We start from the raw sequence: 25,072 nt of genomic DNA, 5'->3' as shown, positions 1-25,072 counted from the left end.
AAGCTCCTAGTGGACTTGTGCCAGCTGACCAAGTGAAAGCTGCGGCAAGAGCTAGTACTTGTGCATACAACACCGTCGCTTCCAAGTTTGTTACGAACTACCGGGTTGATAAAATTAAAGAAGGGAGTTCCAGGAGTTGTAGTATTATTGCTACAATATTGGAGCCCACCAGTTAGTTATTGTTGGTTTATATTATATTATTTATTTATTGTTGAAAATAGCAACAAGAAATGTTAAAATCGACATCAAGAAAATCCTAATTTAATTTGTCCTTGAATTAAATTAGGAATTAAATTGTAATTTTATTCGCATAGTAGCTTGTAGCAGTTAGATAAGTTAAGTTGACCTAGTTGACTTAGTAAATTTGAGTTGGAAGTATATCTAGAGTCATGTAGAGTGATCCCTAAATTTTAGGGGCCTCGGTTGAACTATTATTGAGTTGTAATTATTTAATTCAGTTTAACTGAGTTAAATTTAGTTAAACTAGTTCTAATTGTTGGAGGAACTAGTGAGTGGTCAAGTGGATAAATTGGATTTAATTCACATGTAGTGATCAATCAAATAACTGATAAATCACTCAAAATATCGCATGCATGTTAGTTTAGATGAAGACCCAGTTGAGAATAGAGTTCAGGGACAATGTACTATCAGTTGTATATTTTTCCGAGTTGTACAGATGGTGCATGTAATCAATAGAAGGCCTACGATGGATTGCATAGTTGTGGTGAGGGATTATCCCAATTAAATATCGGCTAATTACCGTAGGGTTTGTGTAAGGAATTAGGGGCTTGGCAGGCAAAAAATTTAGCTAAGTGTTGGCTTGAGCTGGTTTGTGAAGAAGTGAGATAGTTTGTACTTGTGTAGAGATTGTTCGGGTTGAACAAAAAATGTATTTTCTTCTCAGATCTTCTGGTTTATGCAATATAGATAATCGGGGTTTTGAACATTTTCTTTCCCCAAAAGAATATTGTGTTATGTGCGATTGAAATTCTTCCTTTTCTGCTTTGTGATTTCATCGATCAATTTTTATTTTTGTTGATGAGTAGAGTAGATTCATGTATTTTGTTTTAGCATATCACATAAGAAGTTTGAATCTAAAGTAAAAATATACATGGTATTAGAGATGAAGTCACTATAAAAGAGGAGAATACGAGTTTTTTGTGCAGGTGAAATCGAATTTCTAGTTTCATACTTCAGAGTTAGCATGATGTCGTTCTACGATTTGAGACTTGAGTATGCCTTGGAGGGAAGCTCAAATTACATAGCTTGGAAGAACAGGATGCAGACAGTGTTGGAAGACAATAGGCTAAAGGAATTCATAACTCATGATATGCCGAAGCCTCTAACATTTGATGCTAAAGATTTGGTTGAATGGAGAAAGTGTGTGGAAAAGGTGAGAATAAATATCCTAGAAGGAGTTCAAGATCATATTGTCTCAAATCTCTATGGTAAGTAAACTCCATTTTCAATGTGGAAGGCATTGACAGACCTGTTTCAAAATAGAAGTGACCACATGAAGCTGGCACTAAAGGACAATATTAGAAATATCAATATGGAGAAGGGTGATGCAATTCTGAGGTACTTGACCAAGTTCACGCAATGTCGGGATGAGCTTGGAAGTGTCAAGGTTTCTATTGCAGAAGAAGATCTAGCGAGCCTAACACTACTAGGACTTCCCAAGAGCTGGAACAACTATCAGGACTTAGTTAATGGGAGGGAGAAGCTACCAGAGTGGGAGCAATTGTGGTCCAACTTGGTATAGGAAATTCGGCAGAACACCAGAGATGGGACCTCATCCAAAGAAGTGAAGAGGACTTTGCATTATTCAGCAAAGAAAAGAAATCCAAGGGAAAGAAGTTCCAAGGTGAGGAGGGTGGAAAGAAGGACTTATTGAACATCAAGTGTTTTCACTATCCCGAGTTCGAGAACTATGCCACAAAATTCCCATAGAGGAAATCAAGCAAGAAGGAGCTTGCAGTAGCAGCAATAGGTGAAGCTCTAGCTTCACAATTCGAACTTGATTTCACTCTCATTGCATGCATGGCCAACAATGTAATAGAAAGCATGTGGTATCTTGACATTGGTACCTCATTCCATTTGACGAGGAATAGAGATATCTTTAGTGACCTGGAGGAGAAAGACCTCAAGATGAACATAGAGTTTGGAGATGATGGGAGATATAGTGCGATCGACATCGGTATTGTTACTTTTTAGAGGGATTTTGACTCCCCTCTTAGACTCATAGATGTGATGTATACTCTAGGACTAAAGAAGAATATTGTTTCTATCATGGTATTGGAAGACCGTGGCTATGATGTGATATTTAGCAAAGGAAAGGTTTTCCTTAGACATATTGCCACGGGACAGGTGAAATAGATTAGTGTACGAGTCAAGAACCTGTATGCACTTGAGGTACAAGATGCATGCAAAGCCTTGAGGAGCAAGGAAAATATTAGAGAATTGGTGTTTGAGAGGGAGCATGAATTACCTCTCAACATGCAGCCTCATAAATTTGTGGAGAAGCCACAATTAGAGAAGTAGAGAGGCGATCAAGTGGAGACATCCACTAGGGGGAAATTTCGAGCCAAGTGGTCAGAGGGAGCACATGCATCCATACCTCCAGGTGAGAGGTGGGGCGATGTGAAGTGGTAGTCCCTAGAGTGCAGAAATTTGGGCAGGGTCCATTGAGATGTTTTGTCTCATGGATCATTACCTTTCTATGGGAGCCCATAGTACACACTAGTAGGATGGATTAGTGGCAGTTGATGTAGTCAGATGTGAGAGTGACAGAGGCAGAGAATAGCAGCAACCAGATACTAGGGAGCGCAAAGGAGAGTTGGCAGTGGTGCATATGGTAGAGTGAAAAGTTAGTAGCAGTACAAAGTTTTTAGTAGATAGTGCAGTAGCTAGTAGCAGTCAAAGACTTTTGTGACAGATTTATCATACTGATTTAGTTTGGATGCTTTTTCAGTTTCAAAATTTGTAGCAGCAACAACACTAGAGAGAAGTGTTGCATGCAGAACATTCCAAAGGTACCAAATCGGGATAGAGTTGAGTTACTTTCTTGTTGAGAGGGAGTGTTGAAAATAACAACAAGAAATGTTAAAAATAACATCAAGAAAATCCTAATTTAATTTGTCCTAGAATTAAATTAGGAATTAAATTGTAATTCTATTCTCATAGTAGCTTGTAGAAGTTAACTAAATTAAGTTGACTTAGATGACTAAGTAAATTCGAGTTGGAAGTCTATCTAGAGTCATGTAAAGTGTTCCCTAAATTTTAGGGGCCCATGTTGAGTTATTATTGATTTGTAATTATTTAATTCAGTTTAACTAAGTTAAATTCAGTTAAACTAGTTCTAACTATTGGAGGAACTAATGAGTGGTCAAGTGAATTAAATTGGTTTTAATTCACATGAAGTGATCAATAAGATAACTGATAAATCACTCAAAATATCTCATGCATGTCAGTTCAGATGAAGACCCAGTTGAGATTAGAGTTTGGGACAATGTACTATAAGTTGTACAATTTTCTGATTTGTACATATGGTGCATGCAATCAGTAGAAGGCCTATGATGGATTACGTAGTTGTGGCGAGGGATTTTCCCAATCAAATATGGGTTAATTCCCTTAGGGATTGCGCAAGGAAGTAGGGGCTTGGCAGGAAGTAGATTTAGCTAAGTATTGGCTTGAGCTAGTTTGTGAAGCAGTGAGATAGTTTGTACTTGTGTAGAGATTGTTCAGATTGAACAAGCATTGTATTTTCTTCTCAGATCTTCTGGTTAGTGCAATATAGATAGTTGGGGTTTTGAGCAGTTTCTTTCCCTAAAATAATATTGTGTTATGTGTGATTGAAATTCTTCCTTTTCTTCTTCATGATTTCATCAATCAATTTTTGTTTCTATTGATGAGTTGAGTACATTTATGTATTTTGTTTTAGCATATCACATAAGAATTTTGAATCCATAGTAAAAATCTACATTTTTAGTTAGATCAAATACAAGTATTTTTAGTTTATGTTCTTGTAACTTTCATATTTTTGTTTTAGACTAGATTCAATAGTTTATGATCCAAGTGGCTCCAAAGACACACAGGACAAAGAGGCTTATGAATGCTCGAAAATCAAAGTGATCAAAATGATTTCGACCTAGGACCAGAGCGTAGATCTTGTCGTCCTGATCATGACAGTGTGAACGGTTTGTCAAACCAAGTCCGTATGCGAAAGTTAGAAGCAATCAAATTTCGGTTGACTTTGGTGACTGGGAAGGCTTAAGAAGGCCACAAGTTGGACAAAACCCGGCCACCGGATTCCGACCAACCTGGGCCAGATTCCGAGTGAATTTGTGGCCTGGTTAACTTTCCTCCTTCAGTCCTTTGTAGGATGATAGCATTTTTTTGTAACCTGTGGATCTCTCCCCATTGCCTCTCTCCCAATTGCTTCTCTCCCCACGACTTTGTTGAGATAACGATCATGCCGTCTCTCTCTTTTCATTTTCCTTTGCTCCTTCTCCTCTTCTGCACTTTTCTCTTCTTCTCATCCGCTATGCACTCATTTCACGATGACAGGCAATCACTGCTGGCTTTCAAGAAGCTCATAACCAGTGATCCACATGATGCCATGGCCGATTAGAGTGACACAATCCCCATCTCCAACTGGACTGGCATCATCTGCAGTCGTCGTCATCCAAACAGAGTGTTCACGCTCAACCTCACCTCTATGGATCTGTACGGCCCCATCTCTCCTTTCCTCGGTAATCTCTCCTTTCTCCGCTCCCTTCTTCTTTCATGAAATGCGTTCTGTGGTCGTATCCCAACTTAATTGGGATGCATCTCACGTCTGAGAACTCTCCGATTGAGCCACACAACTCAGAAAAAATTTGGTTTTGCTCTCGCTCTCCTTCAACAATCTCAGTGGAAATATTCCTCGGGAGTTGGGTTCTCTCACACATATGGGGTACCTTCATTTAGGAAGAAACAGACTCATAGGTAACATTCCTTCTTCCTTAGCAAACCTTTCAGCGTTGCTTAATTTGTCACTTGAGATAAACAGTCTCACCGACGCTATTCCACCACAATTAGGTTTGTTCACAAGCCTTCAGATCCATTACCTCCATACAAATGAATTGTCAGGGAGCATTCCCATTTCTTTGTCAAACTTTTCTACTTTGACTAACTTGGAAATTAGCTTAAACAAACTCACTGGCACCATTCCACAAGAGTTGGGCTTGCTTACTAGTTTGAGTGAGTTGGCTATTAGCCAAAACAAACTCACCGGCACCATTCCACAAGAGTTGGGCCTTCTCACCAATTTGAATTCTCTTCATTTATGGGGAGATAAATTGAGTGGAAACATACCAATTTCTATTGGAAATTGTTCTAACCTCAATCTTCTTAATCTAGGTTACAACATATTGAGTGGGAGTGTGCCACTAGAGTTAGGTAAGCTATCACTTCTTGAAATTTTATATTTATCTGACAATGATCTTGATAATGGCACCACTACAACCATGCCCTTTCTTATAGCTCTTACCAATTGTTCCCACCTACAAAAAATAAGCTTGAGGAACAATAAAATAAGTGGTGTCTTCCCTCTTGACATAGGACATCTTTCTACCAATTTGTCTATGTTGTTATTAGAAAACAATAGAAATAAAAGGAAAGATCCCTCCACATATTGGTAATCTTACTAGCCTAACCTATCTAAATTTAAGTACAAACTTTTTGACTAGAAACATTCCACCATTAGGAAACCTCAAAATGATAGAAAGATTGTGTTTAAGTAACAATAGATTAGAAGGAAACATCCCTGATGACTTTGAACAATTACAACACCTTGGGCTATTGGAAATCAGTGAAAGCAACCTCTCTGGAAGGATTCCCAATTCCCTTGCGCCCCTTAAACAACTAAGAGGAGTCGTCCTCGATCACAACCAATTATCGGGAAGCATACCTACCAGCTTAGGAAGTTGTCTAAATTTGGAATTTCTTGACCTATCTCACAATATGCTCACTGGTAGCATACCACGAGAAATCACCAAACTTTACATTTTACATTTCTATTTGAATTTTTCATGGAATTTATTGGAAGGATCCTTGCCCTTAGAGATTGGTAAAATTGCAATGGCTCAAGCTATAGAAATTTCTTCCAACTGATTGATTGGGGCAATTCCACGTACACTTGGAAGCTGCAGTGAACTACAATGATTTAATTTATCTCAAAATTCCTTCAAAGGCTCTATTCCAGTTTCCTTTGAAAAATTACAAAGCCTCTTGAGCCTAGATCTGTCTTCCAACTCCTTATCAGTTACAATACCGATTACTCTTAAGAAGCTGAAAATGCTTCAATTTTTGAATTTGTCTTTCAACCACCTCACAGGGGAGATTCCAAAAGGAGGGATTTTTGCAAATCAAACAAGTGCCATCTTTTTAATTGGAAATCTCGGTCTTTGTGGACCACACATATTCAATTTATCTGCATGTCCAATGCCAAGAAGACATTTTCCATTTGTGAAAAGAATATTACTGCCAATCATTGGAGCTATTGTTTTTATACTATGTTGTCTACTTTTGGTATTCTTTTGGAAAGGAAATATACATATGGAAAACTTTGATTTCTCACAAGATATTTTCCAAAAGCTAGTGCACCAAAGGATCTCATATCAAGAGCTTCACATAGCAACTAATGGGTTTTCCAATGCCAACTTGTTGGGAAAAGGAAATTTTGGGTTAGTGTATAAAGGAATTTTGAGTGATGGTTCATTTGTTGCTGTAAAGGTTCTCCAATTGTCAAATGAACAAGTTGAAAAGAGTTTTTAATGCAGAATGTAGTGTCTTGCAAAAGGTTCGACATATAAATCTGGTGAGAGTCATAACTTCATGTTCCAACCTCCAATTCAAAGCTTTGCTGTTCGAGTTTATACCTAAGGGAAGTTTAGAGAATCATTTGTATCCTGACAGAGATGATAAAAAGGATGGAGATTTGTGTGAATTGAGGTTGAAACCACGATTAGACATTGCCATATATGTGGCCCATGCCATGGAATATCTTCACCATGATTCTTTTGTGCAAGTAGTTCATTGTGATATAAAACCCAGCAATGTACTTTTGGATAAAGACATGTCAGGCCATGTCACAGATTTTGGTATTGTAAGGCTAATTGGTGCAACCTCAAATGATTCACTGACATCATCACTTGCTTTGAAAGGATCAATGGGTTACATTGCCCCAGGTATGACATTTAAAACAATACTTTCACTTGTCTTTTCTCAGTAATAATTTTGTATTATATGGATTGGTTAAGTAAATTTTGATGATTTTTTTTAATATTAATGTAGAGTATGGACTCGATGCGACAATTTCCACAAAAGGAGATGTTTATAGCTTTGGTATTTTGTTATTAGAAATTCTTAATAGAAAGAAATCAACTAGTGACTTGTTTTCCAAAGAGCTAAATTTGGACAAGTGGGTGAGCCTTGCATTTCCAAATAGAGTGAACGAGGTATTTGATGATTTTTTTTTAAAGAGTTAGATGAATATGAATTTGAAGAAAATAATATATACAATTGCCTCCTTTCTTTGCGACATGTTGGTTTGAGTTGTTCAAAAGATTCACCTTAAGAAAGACCAACCGTGAGAGAAGTGGCAATGATATTGGAGAGTATCATAATGGACTTGATGGTAACTTCAGTTCCTTCTAAAAGATTGAGACGAAGCATATCTAATTTGCTTAGAAATTCAAATGAAGCAAGCAATGTTGCAATTGCATCAAATGATCAAAGTTATTCTACAACATAGTTTGTGCAAAGCACAATAGGCAATGATTTGAGTCTTGTTAGTTTGCTTACAATAACAATGATTTTTTGTAATTATGCACTATCTATTTGTAATTATTTTTGACATGAAAATTATATGGTTTTACAATAGTACATTATGGAGGTTGTAGATCTTCATTTTGTTTCACTTGTTATCCATCTATAAGTCCACTATCATATCCATGAAGTAATCTCTCCAATAATAGTTACTACCTATAAGTGAAAATATTGTTATTTAAATTTAACATAACATATAAAAATGATTTCTAACCTAACGAAATGTTTATGTGTATTGTTTTAGATCCTAAATTATGGTTTTACACTATTTACGAAATGTTATAAGTTGAATTGCTAGTTTAGTTGTGAATTTGAATTGGTTGTACTCTTCAAGTATACCATATTGCTCTACAACTAATGAAACATAAAGATAAATGTTGCGAACCTATAACCTACTAAGCAATTTCTAGCCATATTTAATAACTTCCATATTTTCCCATGTTAAAGAGATGTCCCTATGCTTTTGACCTTTTTATGTCCTTAATGAATACTTGTTGATCGTATAGGTACTTGCTAGAGCTCTCTACATTTTTGAATAATCACTCTAGCATATATCATAGATCCTAATGAAAACTTGGAATTGCTATTACTACTATTGTTAAAGGGAATAATTTTATGAAAATGAATGTTTTAGGCTAACTGGTCCTACTAGCATCAAATAGGCACCAACTTTTCTCAATATTGTATAAGGTATGATTATTCCAAAATAAGATGTCACAATGAAGCTATTTTCCATTCCTCATATTTCTTAATGGCATGTTTGTTTCCCATGTTAATGATATTGTTATATTAATTTGACAAAAATGATTCACATACATGGATACTTCAGATCTTATGATTGCTATGTCAAATATAATTTTACATAGATATTTGTTCTTAACATGGATTTGGTTGTCATTCTTCTTTTTTCCAAATAAAATTTAAAGGACAAAATTTCTCCATTGAGTGCAATTTTAGATGTTTAAAAAATAAGTTAGCTTGTTTATATTTACAATTTAGGCATTAAAATATATTTATTTTTCATATGAATAATACTTAGCCAATACATTTATAATGAAGGGAAATTTTCATGCAATATTTTCTACTCAATTGTCTACAATTGCAATAGTCATTTACCTTGAAATTTTTTACCATGTACGATTCTTAAATCTGCATAGTAGTTTTAAAAGATTTATTCCTCCTAAATGTTTCTAAATACCTTACAACTACAACCTATAATGCGTTCATGGATGGCTAGACTTTTATTTTCATAGTCAATGTAGAGTATTAAGCAATTTCTAGCCATATTTAACATCTTGCATATTTTCCCATGTTAAAGAGATGTCCCTATCCTTTTGACCTTTTATGTCCTTAATGGATACTTGTTGACCATAGAGGTACTTGCTAGAGCTCTCTACATTTTTTAATAATCACTCTAGCATATATCATAGATCCCAATGAAAACGTGGAATTTTTATTACTATTATTGTTAAAGGGAGGCATTTTATGAAAATGAATGTTTTAGGCTAAGTGGTCCTACTAGCATCAAATAGGCACAAGCTTTTCTCAATATTGTATAAAGGTCTCATTATTTCAAAATAAGAAGTCGCAATGAAGCTATTTTCCATTCCTCATATTTCTTAATGGCATGTTTGTTTCCAATGTTAATGACACTGTTATATTAATTTGACAAAAATGACTCACATACATGGATACTTTGGATCTAAAGATTGCTATGTCAAATATAATTTTACATATTTATTTTTTCTTAACATGGATTTGGTTGTCATCCTTCCTTTTTCCAAAGGAAATTTAAAGGACAAAATTTCTCCATTGAGTGCAATTTTAGATGTTTAAAAAATAAGTTAGCTTGTTTATATTTACAATTTAGGCATCAAAATATAATTATTTTTCATATGAATAATAATTAGCCAATACATTTATAATGAAGGGAAATTTTCATGCAATATTTTCTACTCAATTGTCTACAATTGCAATAGTCATTTACCTTGAAAATTTTGACAATGTATGATTCTTAAATATGCATAGTAGTTTTAGAATATTGATTCCCCCTAAATATTCCTAGATGCCTTACAACTACAACCTATAATGCATTCGTGGATGGCTACTTTTTTATTTTCATAGTAAGGGCATAGTACTTAATAATATTGGGTGCCTATTCCTTAGAGTATATATTACTGTTGGGTTTGGATTTTTGATGGTTATAAGATGATTTTTAATAATATGAAGTGATACTCCCTGCAAGCTAATGTCCACTTACCTTGGGAGGATATGCGAAGCATAAATCCACATCTTTCATTTCCTCTACCATTCTTTAGTTTTTAGCTAGCAGTGTAATTTATTGTGAGTAATTGACTCTTGAATTTTCCCCTGATCCCATTCATTGAATGATGCCTAAACACTATTTTCTAATGCAGTTATGCTTTTGGACTATTAAGACATGATGATTTGACCTCAACAATTTTCATTCTTGTTTTTCACAATGGGGGGGATCTCTACACTCATGTCATTAGCTCCACTCAAAAGTATTGACGTCGTCAGGTATGGCATTGGAATTCCACTCTTAGATGATAACATTTTTTGTAACCAATGGATCTCTTTGTTGTTCCTTTTGCTTACTGTCAAAGACATTGATGTATTGTTAAACACTAAGTCATTTGGCCTATTGGGATTTTGAATAGGATATGTATCTTATTTGTCATCACCATTACTCCCAACATCCTTATCACTATTTTCTTTTTTCAAACCCCTACATCTACTAGATTGTTCATCCACATGGCTAGAAATTTGAGTAACTCCAAATCATCTTCTCGTTGTCTAAAGTTCTTATGTTGGAGAAGAGGAAATTTTAACAAGGGAACCTAATGATGATATACTTGTGCTATATTGATATCTTTCATGGTCATATAATCCCATGGTTAAATATTTAGGAGTTTCCTTAGTCACTAATTTGTTCGTGCTATCACCTTTTAAAACATAACTTTTTTTTCCTTAACTGTTATAGACATTTTTGTGCCTTGCATCACTGAGCATGAAATGTAAATAATTAAGGGATCCAAAGTCCCTAAACATGTTGTTTCTACCCCTAGAGGAACAAGGCCAGCAAACCACAGCAGTTCACAAAAGTTCTCCACCTGAAAACACTCAAAAACAAGGCAATTCTGGATCATGTCAACTGCTCCATTGAGCATCTGCGCTGAATGTCAAGTGCTCCACTGTCTACCTGCGCTAAATGTCAACTGCAAAGAAGGCTACCTGCGCTGAGCGTAACTGGACAAGTGGCAGACTCATTTCTCAAGGTGTCAATGCCCAGGAAGCTTCCAAAATGACACTTGGATCAGGGAATTCGACTGGTGATGAGTAAGAGGTTCCAAATCTCCAAGTGGAAGCAAGAACCTCCAAGTGGACTCAAGAATTGAAGTGGGAGAGGACACTAGTCAGCTCCATGCAAGCCTCAAGCTGACTCATCCTTTCTCCAAAATTCCTATATATAGAGCTCTCTCATGAGGTCTAAGGAGGCTGGATTTTAATTGCAAAGAATTGCTGTTGGTTTGTGGTTAGATCATTGGGTGTTTATGCTTTGAAAGGGGTTGAAGAAGGAATTCCATTCTGCTGGGAAGGAGATGCTGGGTTGGAACCCTATGGGTTGTATCTCTTCCTGAACCTTGTTTATCAATCAATAAAGCTTCTTGGTTCTTTCCTATATGTTGGTGTTTATTGTATGATTTGCATTAGCGTATTTGATTTACTTCTAATCTTGAATCATTTATGAATATGTATAATTGCCTTTGTATTGTGTCCTTCTCTTGTTGCATGTAGCTGTCTTCTTGTCACAGGTAGCTGTTCTCTTGTGATCTTGTGGAAGCAAAAGCGAGGAGGCAAGTAGCCGTGGACACGCAAAGAGGAGAGGATCTAGATCGAGGGACAACCGAAAGATAATGGTAAGTCTACTAGTCTCCTCTCTTTCATATTTCATAAAGGAAGAAACCGAAGTAGCTGCATTCGTTTGTTGCTAAGGCACTATCACGCCTTAGGTGGATAGGATCGTCCTGCATAGGCATTTTTCCCCACAACAAATTGGCGACTCCGCTGGGGAAGAACTTTGTTTTAGTCATTTTGTTTGAGTTTGCATCATTTTTTACTTCATAGACTCAACGGCAACAATCGAACTGCTTTGCAAAGTAGAATGTTGCTGCTTTGATCCTTCACTGGGTTTTTGTCTATGATCTCAATAATGGACTCACAAATGACTTGATGATCCTTTGTGATAGTCTTTAGTACCCTTTCAAAGCATCCCTCTGTTTATACCTTGATTGTGTTTCTGATTTGGCCTGAAACAGTTGATTTTTGAGCATTTTATGACCCGGAAACCAAGAGAAACGAGAGTTTCTCCTTTCAGCGCAGACACTGTGAAGGCAGTCTGCATTTCAATGCAGGTCCCGTGAAGGCTACCTGCGCTGAATGTCAAACTGACATTGTTGTACCTGCACTGAACCAGTGTGGCCTTGTGCAGCTGGGGTTCCTTGCTGTCTTTTGCCCTGTTTTGATCTCTGTTTTTGCAGCCTTTAGCCATCATAGGTACCACCTCTGATACCCCTTTTCTTTGCTTGTCTTCCGCCTCATTTTTGTACAAAAATGCTGTAAGTGTTTTTATGTGTTTGTGGCATCATTTATAGTTTTCCTTTGCATGAGCGAAATAGTCATCCTGTAGCCTTGATTCAGATCTGATTGAGTGATTGATTGTGATCTTAGGAGAGAGTTCATTGGCTGTTTGCAGTTTGATTATCATTTGCTTTTGCTTATTGGTTTGAATTTGTCACTTTTAAGTGTCGAAACAAGTATTTCTTTCGAAAAATCGCAAAGTGATTGTAATCTCTTCTACCCTTGCTGATTTGGGAAAAAGTAAACTTGTTTATTTTCAGTCATTTAAAAGCAAAATCGAAGTTGTGCAAAAAGCTTTCTTTGTACGCATTTATACTAAGAAAGTGAAAACAAACACCTGCATTGTGCATTTTGCATTTTGATAAGATTGCATGTTGGATTTAGGAAGAGTGCATTAGAGTGTGCTGATTGCTCTTTGAGAAAAGATAGTCGCTCTCTTTTCCCTTAGTAGCTAGGATTTTCAAAGTTGAAAGATTATAAAGCTTGCTTATCATCTTAGACTGCATTTAGGAATTTGTACCAATACATCTCGTGGTGATCCTGAAAGACAAACTTTAAAAAAGATCAACTTAAAATATATTGAATGAACCTAACAACGCTTTGCAACATAACGCTCATCGTAGAGGTCTAGGTAGAGACGTGTTCCGACGTCGTTAAACGTAGTGACTGTCGATCTCTAAGAAGGTGGGTGATTCCTCCTGAGGGACGATAGCACTAATACGGACTTGTGCTCCCACGTACCGTCGCGTATATATTGGGAGACCCCTATAGGCATATATCCTTTATCCTTAGGAAGCCGTGTTGGCCGCCCTACTGATCGCAATGCAATGAACACAACATTCACGAAGATCGACCACCCGTACCGTAAAAAGTATTCTGTGGTTTTGCGAAAGGTTTGGCACACCCTCTGCCTAGATCTCCAGAGCAGTTTCTTTTGGCCTTTTTCAGACTCTATAACAGAAAAAGTCCAACCGAGCATTTGTCACTTCAGGCTCGTTAAAACATCGAAAGAGACTAGAGTCATCTTTAGCTTTTTCTCGACTCTTTAAAACTGAAAAAGCAAGTTGTGTCTAAAGCGTCGTTAACAATTTATTTTAAACGGAACAATCACCCTTATTCCCGCGTTGATCTTTGGGTTGAAAAGATGGAGCACACCAGCCAAGGAGTTCCCCTTGGTGGAAATCCTAGTCCCTTCTCCTCTTGGGGAGATGTTGGTGCGCCCCACATGGCCACATTGTCGCTTCCAGGACTGACAATTGGCCTACCAGTTTGGCTCTTTTCAACCAATGTCATTCAGAATGCCACCATTCCTGAGCAGTCGAGTCAACAGTTAGATCAGACAAGAGTTGCCTCCCAGCCTTCTACTTCATCTTCCTCTCCTCCTTCCTCTTCGCTTGACGGAACTGGTCGGTCAAAGAACCGAGTTCCTAAGGAGAAAAAGGAGAAGAAGAAGAAAGAAAAGAAGCAGAAGGAACCTAAGGCGACTGGGGGCAAACAAGCGTCATCTAACAGAAATCCACATACCGCACTCGTAAGGCCTAAATCGCCATGATTCATATGCAGGGGAGACCACTTCCATAGAGATTGTCCATGTATCCCCCGGATACTAAGAGACTGGTCCCCCCGTTTGCACAATTCGGTAGCATCGACCTCTGATAGCCATGTCGATTGTTCACCGTCAACTAGTGGGAGTGAAGCTCCAGGACAGAGCGGGAAAGCTAAATTCCCCTGCAGACTGTGTGAAGGCGATCACGCCATCCACCATTGTCCCTTCTTAGATGAGGCGAAAAGAGTTCTGGAAGATCGCCCGATATTACGAGCGAATCTTCCTCCTGGATATCAAAAACTCTTGCCAAGTCCCTCGCTAGTTCAGAACCCGGCTGACCTGCCCAGGTGGTCAGCCGAAGCACCTGTCATTGAAGATGAACCGTCTGGATCCATGCCTGATGAAAGTCAAAAGGTTGATACGGCAGTTGACCCGGTTTTGCTTTCAGAGGCTCTATCTTCAAATGACACTATCACAGAGGAGAACAAAGACGACACCGTTCAAGTTCTCTTCATCAGCACTGACTCTGATGATCAAGGGGGCAATGCCACCATTCCTTTATCGCAGGAAGGAAGTTCATCAGAGCGCTATCCGGTCGTTTACTCGGTCCCACCACCAAGCAACCTGGTTGTGTCCTTTGATTGGAACCAACTAGGCAGACCCCGGTTGCCAGCCAGTATACCATTCAAAATTATTTGTCAAATATACAGAATGGTAATGGTTGGCACTATCATTGATGAGGGGGCATCTGTGAGTATCCTTTCCTCTATTGCTTGGAAAGCGCTTGGTTCGCCAGCGCTTTTGCCTGAGATGAGAAATCTATCAGGCTTTGATAAGGGAAGCAGTCGCCCTTTAGGGATCCTCCCCAAGGTGCCAATAACACTGAAGGGGAAGACCATTCAAATGAACGTGATGGTCATTCAAGGACCCTTGGATTATAACCTACTCCTTGGACGAGACTATATATATTGCATGGGAGCAGTAGTCTCCTCACGCTTTAGAGTAATGTGTTTTCCGCATGGAGGAAGAATGGTCAAGCTCGTGGACCAACTTTCGTTTCCCAGATCACACATCGCAAATAGTCATATACCATCCCTAAATGGTCTATTCACGAAAGAAGTGTCTCAACCCACGGTCCGTCCTCCTGATGAGCGCGAGTAATCCGGGAGGACATGACTGGAACCCAGGGGGCATGCGTCCTGGTCTGCTTCGGCAGAGAACTTTGGGTATAAGGTAGAATTTCCGCGAGAGAATATGACTAGTCCATACCCCGTCCGTGGAGGAAAGAGGGTTGTTCTAGAATAGGATTCTTTTGTCAAAGTTATGTGAGAGGACAAAGCCCCGTCGCTCACCTTTGTCTATTTCGGTAGGCATTGCCGAGGAAGTGTTTTGTTTAACGAGACAATCTTTAGGTAACCTGAAAAAGGTAGGCCAAGGAAGTGTTTGGTTTAAAACGAGACAATCTTTGGGTAAACGAAAGAGGTAAGCCTCCCTCAGTAACACAAATGTTTTGTCTTTGAGTAGTGTTCTTCTCTTGTCGCAAGTAGCTGCTCTCTTGTCGCAAGTAGCTGTTCTCTTGCGATCTTGCAAAAAATATTGAAAGTTAGACTAACGAGAAGACAAGTATCGTTAAAACTGAACTAGCAAGATGACAAGTAGCTGTGAACACCCAAAGAAAAGCAGAGGTGAGAAGAAGGAGGGGCAACCTTGAAATTGTACTCTATACCTGGGGGCATGCAAACCTTTTTGGAGTGCAAGCAAAGAGCGGTTATTTACCTGTTTTTTGGGTTAGCTGTTTCGGAACCGGTTATTTATCTGTTTTTTGGGTTAGTCGTTTCCGAACTTGCATAAAGGAAGGGTGAGGAGTAAAATCGTAAGAGAGATGAAGCTCCTTAAAAAATAGCAATCTCCATTGAGACACTCTTATCATATGACTGGTATCGAGCAGTTTTAGCAGCATAGTTCATGCTTGTTAAAAAATAAACATAAGCTTTGAGCAGTTTTAGCAGCATAGTTCATGCTCGTTAAAAAATAAACATAAGCTTTGAGCAGTTTTAGCGGCGCATTCAAGCTCATTAAAAAATAAACCCATCCCGGTAAATAACCATTGAAGTATGTAACCTGATCAACCATAAAAGACCTTGGTCGTGTTTTCTGCACCGTCACCTCCACCGTTCATTTGGCCGATCGTTTACCTCCATATGATTGTTTACCCATTTTGAGGAACAGCTGTGAAGAGTGATTTCACCTAGCCATCCTTGTGACACTGACGTGATTGGAAAATTCCAACCTGTACCTGGAATCAGCTGCTATCCCTGTTCATCACTCGTTCCTCAGAAGACGAGTCTTCTTTAAGCTCTTTTCAACTGACTCGTAAAATATGAAAAGATTGCCGAGTTTTGGCCTTCCAGCTCGTTAAATGACCGGAAGAGCTATCCCTCCTCTAGATTTTAATCTTTTTGGACCTGAGGGATTATTGCACAAAAAGATCGAGCACTTGTTTTGTTCGGCTCGTTAAAACTATCGAAAACTCATCCCTTCTGTATTTTTTTATACTTTTTCGGACTTAAGGGATTAGATGATGAAAAAGGAATTGTGGAGATAACTTTATGTACCTTTTCAGACTCTCTAAAAATGAAAAGGGCCGAGTTTTCCTTGTCGTTAGACTCGTTAAAATCACTAAATAGCGAAAAACTTGTCTTTAGACGAGAACGAGTTTCACTATCGCTAGGCTCATTAAAACATAGCGATGGGCTTGCCCGAAGGGCAGGTTATAGAACAAGCATATGTTATCCTCCTCAAGATTGACAAAAATAAAGAGGTACTAGTCAGCAATGACTGGGGAAAAATTGGGAAAAAATCAAGAAGTCTTTGATGGTAGCAGGTCGCTCTTGAACATGACACTTTTCCTCCGTACCACATCGGGTTGGGTTGTTTCATTCACCGGTCACATCACCATGGTCTTTGCCACACCATCCATACTTGGGGTAATGCTACCGATCCATCGCATCAGTGTCGCCATATGTTCAAGAGAAGTCGTTCAGAAAGAGTCAACCAGGTCCCATCCACTGCCATACATTATCCTTCATCCATTCATGACCGCCACCCTGAATCATATGTCACAGATTGTTTTCACCTCCACTAAAATCATTAGCTCCGTTCCGTGTCACTGATGTGGGATTCATTAAGGCCCTCCTTTGACGGATCACTTCTTGTCGACGTCAGCTCATTATCCAAGAAGTTGATCTAGGAACAACCCCTTCAGTACTTTGAAGCTTGTATGCCTCAATGGCAAGTTTCTCACTTCCGGCGACAGGTATACATCAATGACCTTCGACCAGAACATTTTGTGTGGTGTTCGATGCTAAGTCCTTTATTCACACCACGTGAATTGTACTGCAGTACCTTGAGGGTCATTATCATTATCGGTGATTCCTCTCGCGCTTGTTAACGGTTTACATTATTGACCGGTAATCAAGCGATGTCTTTCCATGTTCGACTTCAGCGCAATTCTCACATGGATTGACTTGTACTTAAAATGAAGATCAAACGAGTATTGGAGACCCTGGATCTAGTTTCATCCATCCGGGCTGCGATATATATTCAGGAAAATAAAGACATTTGACATGTACATCATTGCAACAGATGATCATCCTACTCAAAGGATGATAGTTTCGCCAGAATTATCAGTCTACCATCAGAAGATCGTCTGTTCTATGTACTAAAATGTATTTATAAAGCTGAGCATGGGAATGCCCGCCTCAGCTAGATCATGAAAGCAGAATGAATCATAATGTATTGTATTGTATCTTATTACAGGTCTCCTCCCAGCAAATGGATGAACTTCGGACTCCCCTGGATAAAGCATTTCACCCGATAAACGGCCTCATACTTTAGGGGGCAACTGTTATAGACATTTTTGTGCCTTGCATCACTGAGCATGAAATGTCAATAATTAAGGGATCCAAAGTCCCTAAACATGTTGTTCCTACACCTAGAGGAACAAGGCCAGCAAACCACAGCAGTTCACAAAAGTTCTGCACCTGAAAACACTCAAAAACAAGGCAATTCTGGATCATGTCAACTGCTCCACTGAGCATCTGCGCTGAATGTCAAGTGCTCCACTGTCTACCTGTGCTGAATGTCAACTGCAAAGAAGGCTACCTGCGCTGAGCGTAACTGGACAAGTGGCAGACTCATTTCTCAAGGTGTCAATGCCCAGGAAGCTTCCAAAATGACACTTGGATCAGGGAATTCGACTGGTGATGAGTAAGAGGTTCCAAATCTCCAAGTGGAAGCAAGAACCTCCAAGTGGACTCAAGAACTGAAGTGGGAGAGGACACTAGTCAGCTCCATGCAAGCCTCAAGCTGACTCATCCTTTCTCCAAAATTCCTATATATAGAGCTCTCTCATGAGGTCTAAGGAGGCTGGATTGTAATTGCAAAGAATTGTTGTTGGTTTGTGGTTAGATCATTGGGTTTTTATGCTTTGAAAGGGGCTGAAGAAGGAATTCCATTCTGCTGGGAAGGAGATGCTGGGTTGGAACCCTATGGGTTGTATCTCTTCCTGAACCTTGTTTATCAATCAATAAAGCTTCTTGGTTCTTTCCTATATGCTGGTGTTTATTGTATGATTTGCATTAGCGTATTTGATTTACTTCTAATCCTGAATCATTTATGAATATGTATATTTGCCTTTGTATTGTGTCCTTCTCTTGTTGCATGTAGCTGTCTTCTTGTCACAGGTAGCTGTTCTCTTGTGATCTTGTGGAAGCAAAAGCGAGGAGGCAAGTAGTCGTGGACACGCAAAGAGGAGAGGATCTAGATCGAGGGACAACCGAAAGATAACGGTAAGTCTACCAGTCTCCTCTCTTTCATATTTCATAAAGGAAGAAACCGAAGTAGCTGCATTCGTTTGTTGCTAAGGCACTATCACGCCTTAGGTGGATAGGATCGTCCTGCATAGGCATTTTTCCCCACAACATTAACAAGCCTTCCTAGTTGTTGACAAGATTAAGCCATTATAGAAAGAGAAGAACTTTTCATGATAAGTAATTGATTGTTCTCAGGAATGAGGTGTTTTATTTCCTTATTTATCATCCTAGGGTCACACTTCAATTCCTTACTAGATGTTCCTTCCTTCACCTTGGCCATAAAATCAATATCATAGAATGGTTTTTTACCTTTCTTTGTTAAAAAGTCATATTAAGCACCAAATTCCAACTCTCTATTATCATCAATTGAAATGTCATATGCTAAATCTTAGGGGTCTACATAATCTTTACACGGGAACATATAATTTCATTTTTGAGAAAGGGATATAAACTTGAAATATGCATCTCTATAGTAAAAACATTCCTATTAGTATGAATAGTTTTGCACAAATATGACATGACCGATTATTATTATGGATGTGAATTTTTCATTTCTTCCTTTTATCACTAGGGCACAAGTGGGAGGCTTACTTTAAATGGTTTCCTCTAATTAATCTAGAAGCAAAATATGACCACCAATGTCTTCTATTGCGAAAACCAACAACAAAATCCTAAGGAAAATCCATACTTGATTCTTGTCGTAACGAAATGAGCAACACATCTATGGTTGTTAACCACTCTCTACTGAGAAAGGAGGATATAATTATAAATAGTAAGACTTAAGCTTAACCCACTTAAAAATATTGAAAAGGGACACAATTCACATAATGTTGTGGCACTTATTGCCTTGGAAAATACATAATTTTATGTATTTGTTACTTCTATTCCACTTGGCTATCCAATTAAGATGCAATTTATAATGGATTAGTTCTTGATATAATGCCAAAGAACAAATATATATTTGGATGAGAGAATTCATAATATATTTTTGATAGAGAATTATGATCATTAAAATGGATAGATATTTACTTCTTTAACATTAATATAACATAATATAGATTTGTAGCACACCCAACCCCTAAAGTCACCTTGAGGAGGTGTGGTTATATTTTTTTTTCTTCCTATAATATATTCAAACCCTATTTCTAAGGAAGCTATTATATTATACTCATCAAGAGACTTCATTGATGTAAATTCCATCTCATTCTAAGCTTAGAGCAATGGAATATGCCCCTTGAAAGATTTTGTACTACTGTCATGTCAACATGATTGCATCACTAACTTGTCACTTTAGGGTGGTTCTGTATCAGTACCAGGGCCACCTAGCCCTACTGCATCATCCATTGACTCTAGTTAACTTACTTTATGCATACTTGAATGAGTAAAATTATTAATTAATTAATTTAAATATTAATAATATATACATATTATCATGACATTATAAATATAAAATAATCATAACATTATAAATATACAATACATTATGTTTATATTTCTAACATATAAAATCATAGGTGAACCCACACACATTCCATTTTAACTATTCAACAACACATACCTTGATGCTATCTCAAATGGATTTGCCACATGGTGTGATTTGATGTCTTTAGAAACGATCAATGGTCAAAAGGGTGCATTGATTTTTTTTTAGGGTGGATAGGGTTTAATTCTCTCAAGGGTCATGATGGAGGGGTTTGGGTCCATACTACTCACTGGGTATGTGGCACCTCTCCATTGTTGTTGAATTTCATTTGGATTGAAAAAAACATCCTGCCCATTGATTTGATACCACCAATCAATACCTAATTGACTTTCCTTTGTGCTTCCACATGATTTCACCATTCCTCGTTTCCTAGATTAGTGTCAAATGAACATCCATGTTGGAAGGCATTCCCTAGATCATATTCACTTCAAATATTCCATGTGAAAATTGGGTTTAGCCTTTGGTGCAATGGGCATACATTTGAAAAATTATTTTAGCATACCTCTGGCATACAAATTTGGCACATGCCCTTGCATAATCATCGCAATTTGGCTTGTGCCCTTGCATAGCCATCACATCTTAGGAAACACATATTGCCATATATGGTGTTGCATATGTATTTCCATGTCATATTTTATATAGCTTGCAAATGATTTTAAAAAGGCACATGGAAAGCCCATTGGAGCCCTTGCACTATGAATGCAATTGGGACAATATTAGAGATGTCAACCATGCTTAAGAAATTAATTTATAGGCACAATAAATCGAATATAGCGACATGGAAAAGGCCATAAAATCATAGCTTGACACATATTATAAAGGCATTATTAAATTTTATACTTGAGTTCATTTGATTGTAATTAACTCTTTAAATTGTTTAGTGTTTTATACGAGTTCATTCGATTATAATTAACTCTTTAAATTGTTTAGTGTTTTCCCAAATTGATATTTGGAAGCTTCCCCTAACATGTACAATCTACAACCTATAACGTGGAAATTTTTACAGCATGTAGAGTTTACATATAGAGTAAATTTAGATGTTCTCTTTTTCATCAAGACTATTTTATTTTGGAGATACAATCACTATTTTTTTCAATATTAAGACTTTTTGTGCATGTAAGAAAACAAATATTAAAGTAAAGTTCTAATGCGCCTTTAAAGGCATGTAATTTACATAATTTGAATTTTCATATTTCATAATAATGTCTAGCCCTCATCGAGGAATTCTAATTGAGGCCATAGAGGTAGTAAACCCAAGGCTATAAAGGCTTGAGATAAACCTATTACTCACCTAGATTTTTGCAATATAAGGCTTTAACCACTCATTACACATTTAGAGGAAAAAGGCTAGACTAAGGCCTTTTTTTTGTTAGGAACATAATGCATATAAAATCTCTTGTGAGCTGAAAATAGAATGCCCACATATATCCTTATAGACTTGTGACAACTCAAGGAAGCTCTTACACTTACCCATGGCCTTGAGTGAGACCTTTCATTCAACTTAATTTTTGTAAGTTGGGCCTTCAAAATCACATTATAAATTAGGTGAGAATGTCCATAATTATGCCATTTTTTTTAATAATTTACAATTTCAATGCCTTCAATTATTAGCTAAAACTTTAAACTAAATTTTTTTCCTCAGGAGTACAAAAGCTTCAAAAATTCTTTTACAAATACCTCAAATCCTAGTTAATGCACAAAAAGGATCATGAACCCAAGGTCGATCCCCTGTATTAGAGTTTTTATGGAATCATCCATTCCTTAATTGAAGTTATATTTTCTTAACCTAATATGTTGTGTGAAGACTTAATCACTTAGTCTTCATTATAAATTCAACGTATTCCTCCTTGGAGTTGGGTTCATGATACAATTCAAAGCAATTTTTACATTATCAAATTGATCTAGAACTCCCTTGATTGGGCAAGATATTTTATTGAGAAACCTACTAATTATATCTTCTCTATTGATTCAAATCTGATTAATTCTCAAGATTTTTATGGTGTAGACAAATCTACCCTCTCAACATACATACATACATACATACATACATACATACATACATACATACATGCATACATACAACAAACCTATTATTAAAGGAAACAAGTGGACAAGACACCATAGTAATCTCTATCCATACTTTCACCAATTTAACTTACAGTCATACCACCAAGGAAATCAAATAATTGAAATTGCTACAAGTCCTATGCTAATGATAAAATTTATGAAACCTCCATAACCATGCATAACAAGGATTCACTAGTAAATTGAGTAAGCAATCATTTAGGATTACATTTAATCACATATAGGAATTCATGATCATGCCATATTTTCCATATTTGCAAATTCAACATAATTTACTTACTTGATTTAAATAAAAGGTTGCTTACAATTTTAATGAAGGGTGAGCCATTTTCCACCCATAAGTAGGCTAAATAGTGCATAAATTTCTCTTACAACTTGCAATCCCCTAACTCGACCAAATACCATTAGAGGAACTTTCTCTCAATCACATAAAGTGTAATAATGAAGGCCACTCTCCTTCATAACCAAAAAATAAACAAATTTTCCCTTCAACCCTTATAAGCCAAGAGATTGCCCAAAGCTATGTGTAGTTTCTCAACTAGCTTGCATAGCACAAGGAATCTCCTTCATTAACCTAATAGCCCCTTAGTTACCTCTCCTCCAAGTGCTTTTCCTAACAAGACCAAAAAATGAAACTCTTTCTTGCAACTCAGCGTTTGGATGCTTGTGTTTGATTTTATCAATCCAAAAATGGATCTAAAACACTATTAAGCCATACAAAAGCTCCATGTTAACCCTAAAATATATTTTTAAGCCCTATATATTTGGTTATTACATTTATATAGTTATATTGTTAGGCATGCCAAAACCTTTCATTGTACTCTTCCATCATAACTGTACCCTTTGTCCTCTATATATACACTAAGGAGACTTAGTCTTAGGATCATCACATCCTGTCTTGTATTCTATATATTGTAAAAGGAGGTTCTATGCTTGAAATGGATTTTGTTTATTGAATTCTTATCATATTTAAGGAACAAGGTTCATAACATTTGGTATTAGAGTATATGGATTGATGATAAGTAAATAAAGGGAAGATATAATAGGGTCTGAAGGAGGTGGAAGACAAGATAAAAAAATGGTTACCTCTACTTCTGTATCTGTTATCACTCAGGTTGTTCCCTTTGACTCCTAAGGGAATACGGCCGAGGTAACCATTAACCAATCTTTGGATTACATGTTCTAGCCCACCTGCAATCAGAGAGGGCTCTCTCTTTCTGATTTAGCTTTGTTTTGGGAATTTTAGGCTAGTTATGATGCACTAAACTTTGTTTAAAGTTTGGTTGAATGATATCTTCTAACAGCTGCAATGCAACGTTTAGAGGGTTTTAGTCCATTGGGAATTGGAGTCTGTGATTATGTGTTGCTTGGGGTGTTTGGTGAGAATGATGATACTGCAGAGCCAGATGGGCATTCATGAAACAACCTTTAAATTTGGGAAGTATGGATTTCAATCAGTCAGTGAGAGGCAATTAAGGTTCTTTCACTATGCTGGTGAGATGGAGAAATGAAATATTGCTCAGGAGCAAATCATAATTCCTGAACAGTATCTACTATGAAAGATTCAATGTAAATGTGAGCAATTAATAATTTCACATTCATAACTAATTTAGAAGAACACATAATTAACAGCAGAGGTTGAGCTTAGGGTGTTTAATAAACAAATCCTGAACTACTCTTTTTCTCTGATGCTAAGATCATCAAATATACAGCATATACGGGTTTTGTAAGCGAAGAGAATATAAAGACACAGTTTTAGAAAACTTATTGTATCATGAAATAACGCAGGAATCCTACAGAAGCAAGCAATATCATCACAACACATCAAACAACGCAGAATTTCAGGAACTTCATCAGCTTCTTGTATTCAGAGTCTGTAATTACAGTGTAGATCTTCAGAAGAAAAATCAACAACCCCAAATAAGTTATGCGTGGGGGTATATATACAAAAGTATTTCACAAAATATCTGAAAGATGAGTCATTAACTCATAACTTTCTTACCAACTTTCTACGAATAGTAGATACAAAAAGTTATTGCTATTAAAAATTAATAAACAACTGTTTATCTTTGTCAGAGAGCCTTGACTTTGGAACCAACTGGGCTGGCCGGCTGATTTGCATTTATTTCGGAAGTCTCTGTTTTCTTGCTGCTTTGACACGATGCTGTTGTTGTGGTCGTATCATTGGTAATCATCCATTGGTGCCTAGTCATCATCTTTGTGACTCAGCTGCTCTTTCTTTTGCCGCCCAAGGTAGATTGAACATGTGAGTCATTTGAAAATGCTGACTCAAGATTGATCAAAAATTTCAAACAAAATTTGATTTATCAAAGTAATGTTTCTATCATGCCTCTCCACCAATCTTCAGTAGGCAATTGGTGTCTCTGTATTTTAATCAAAGTCTCATCAGCTTCAGTATATTTGTAGTAATTTGGAGGTGCTTCAAAAAGGTGCTTGATCTCATGCTCAATAAAAAAAAATTTCTCCAACTTCTCATAGAGAGTCTGCCCAGATGGGGGCCCTGCTTCCTCTGGACTGCTTGCAGATGCTGTT

At 37.3% G+C, this 25,072-nt stretch overlaps 1 protein-coding gene across 1 annotated transcript in view; it reads left to right on the top strand.

Annotated features, from left to right (window-relative positions):
* The window catches only part of LOC149209107 (putative leucine-rich repeat receptor-like serine/threonine-protein kinase At2g24130), a 52,846-nt gene extending 28,907 nt beyond the window's left edge, over positions 1 to 23,939 (top strand). The window contains exons 3-5 of the mRNA XM_089398518.1: positions 6,842 to 7,229; positions 7,336 to 7,386; positions 23,824 to 23,939. Coding sequence (XP_089254644.1) covers positions 6,842 to 7,229; positions 7,336 to 7,386; positions 23,824 to 23,939 — 555 coding nt within the window. The remainder of the gene's footprint in view (positions 1 to 6,841; positions 7,230 to 7,335; positions 7,387 to 23,823) is intronic.
* The last annotated feature ends 1,133 nt before the right edge of the window (positions 23,940 to 25,072 follow it).

This window comes from Pinus tabuliformis, chromosome 1_2, assembly GCF_031772625.1.
Source record: "Pinus tabuliformis cultivar Carrire ecotype Pingquan chromosome 1_2, CPIR1, whole genome shotgun sequence".
Lineage (NCBI taxonomy): Eukaryota > Viridiplantae > Streptophyta > Pinopsida > Pinales > Pinaceae > Pinus > Pinus tabuliformis.
Note: the sequence above shows the minus strand (reverse complement) of the source record. Positions and strands in the feature narration are given on the sequence as shown.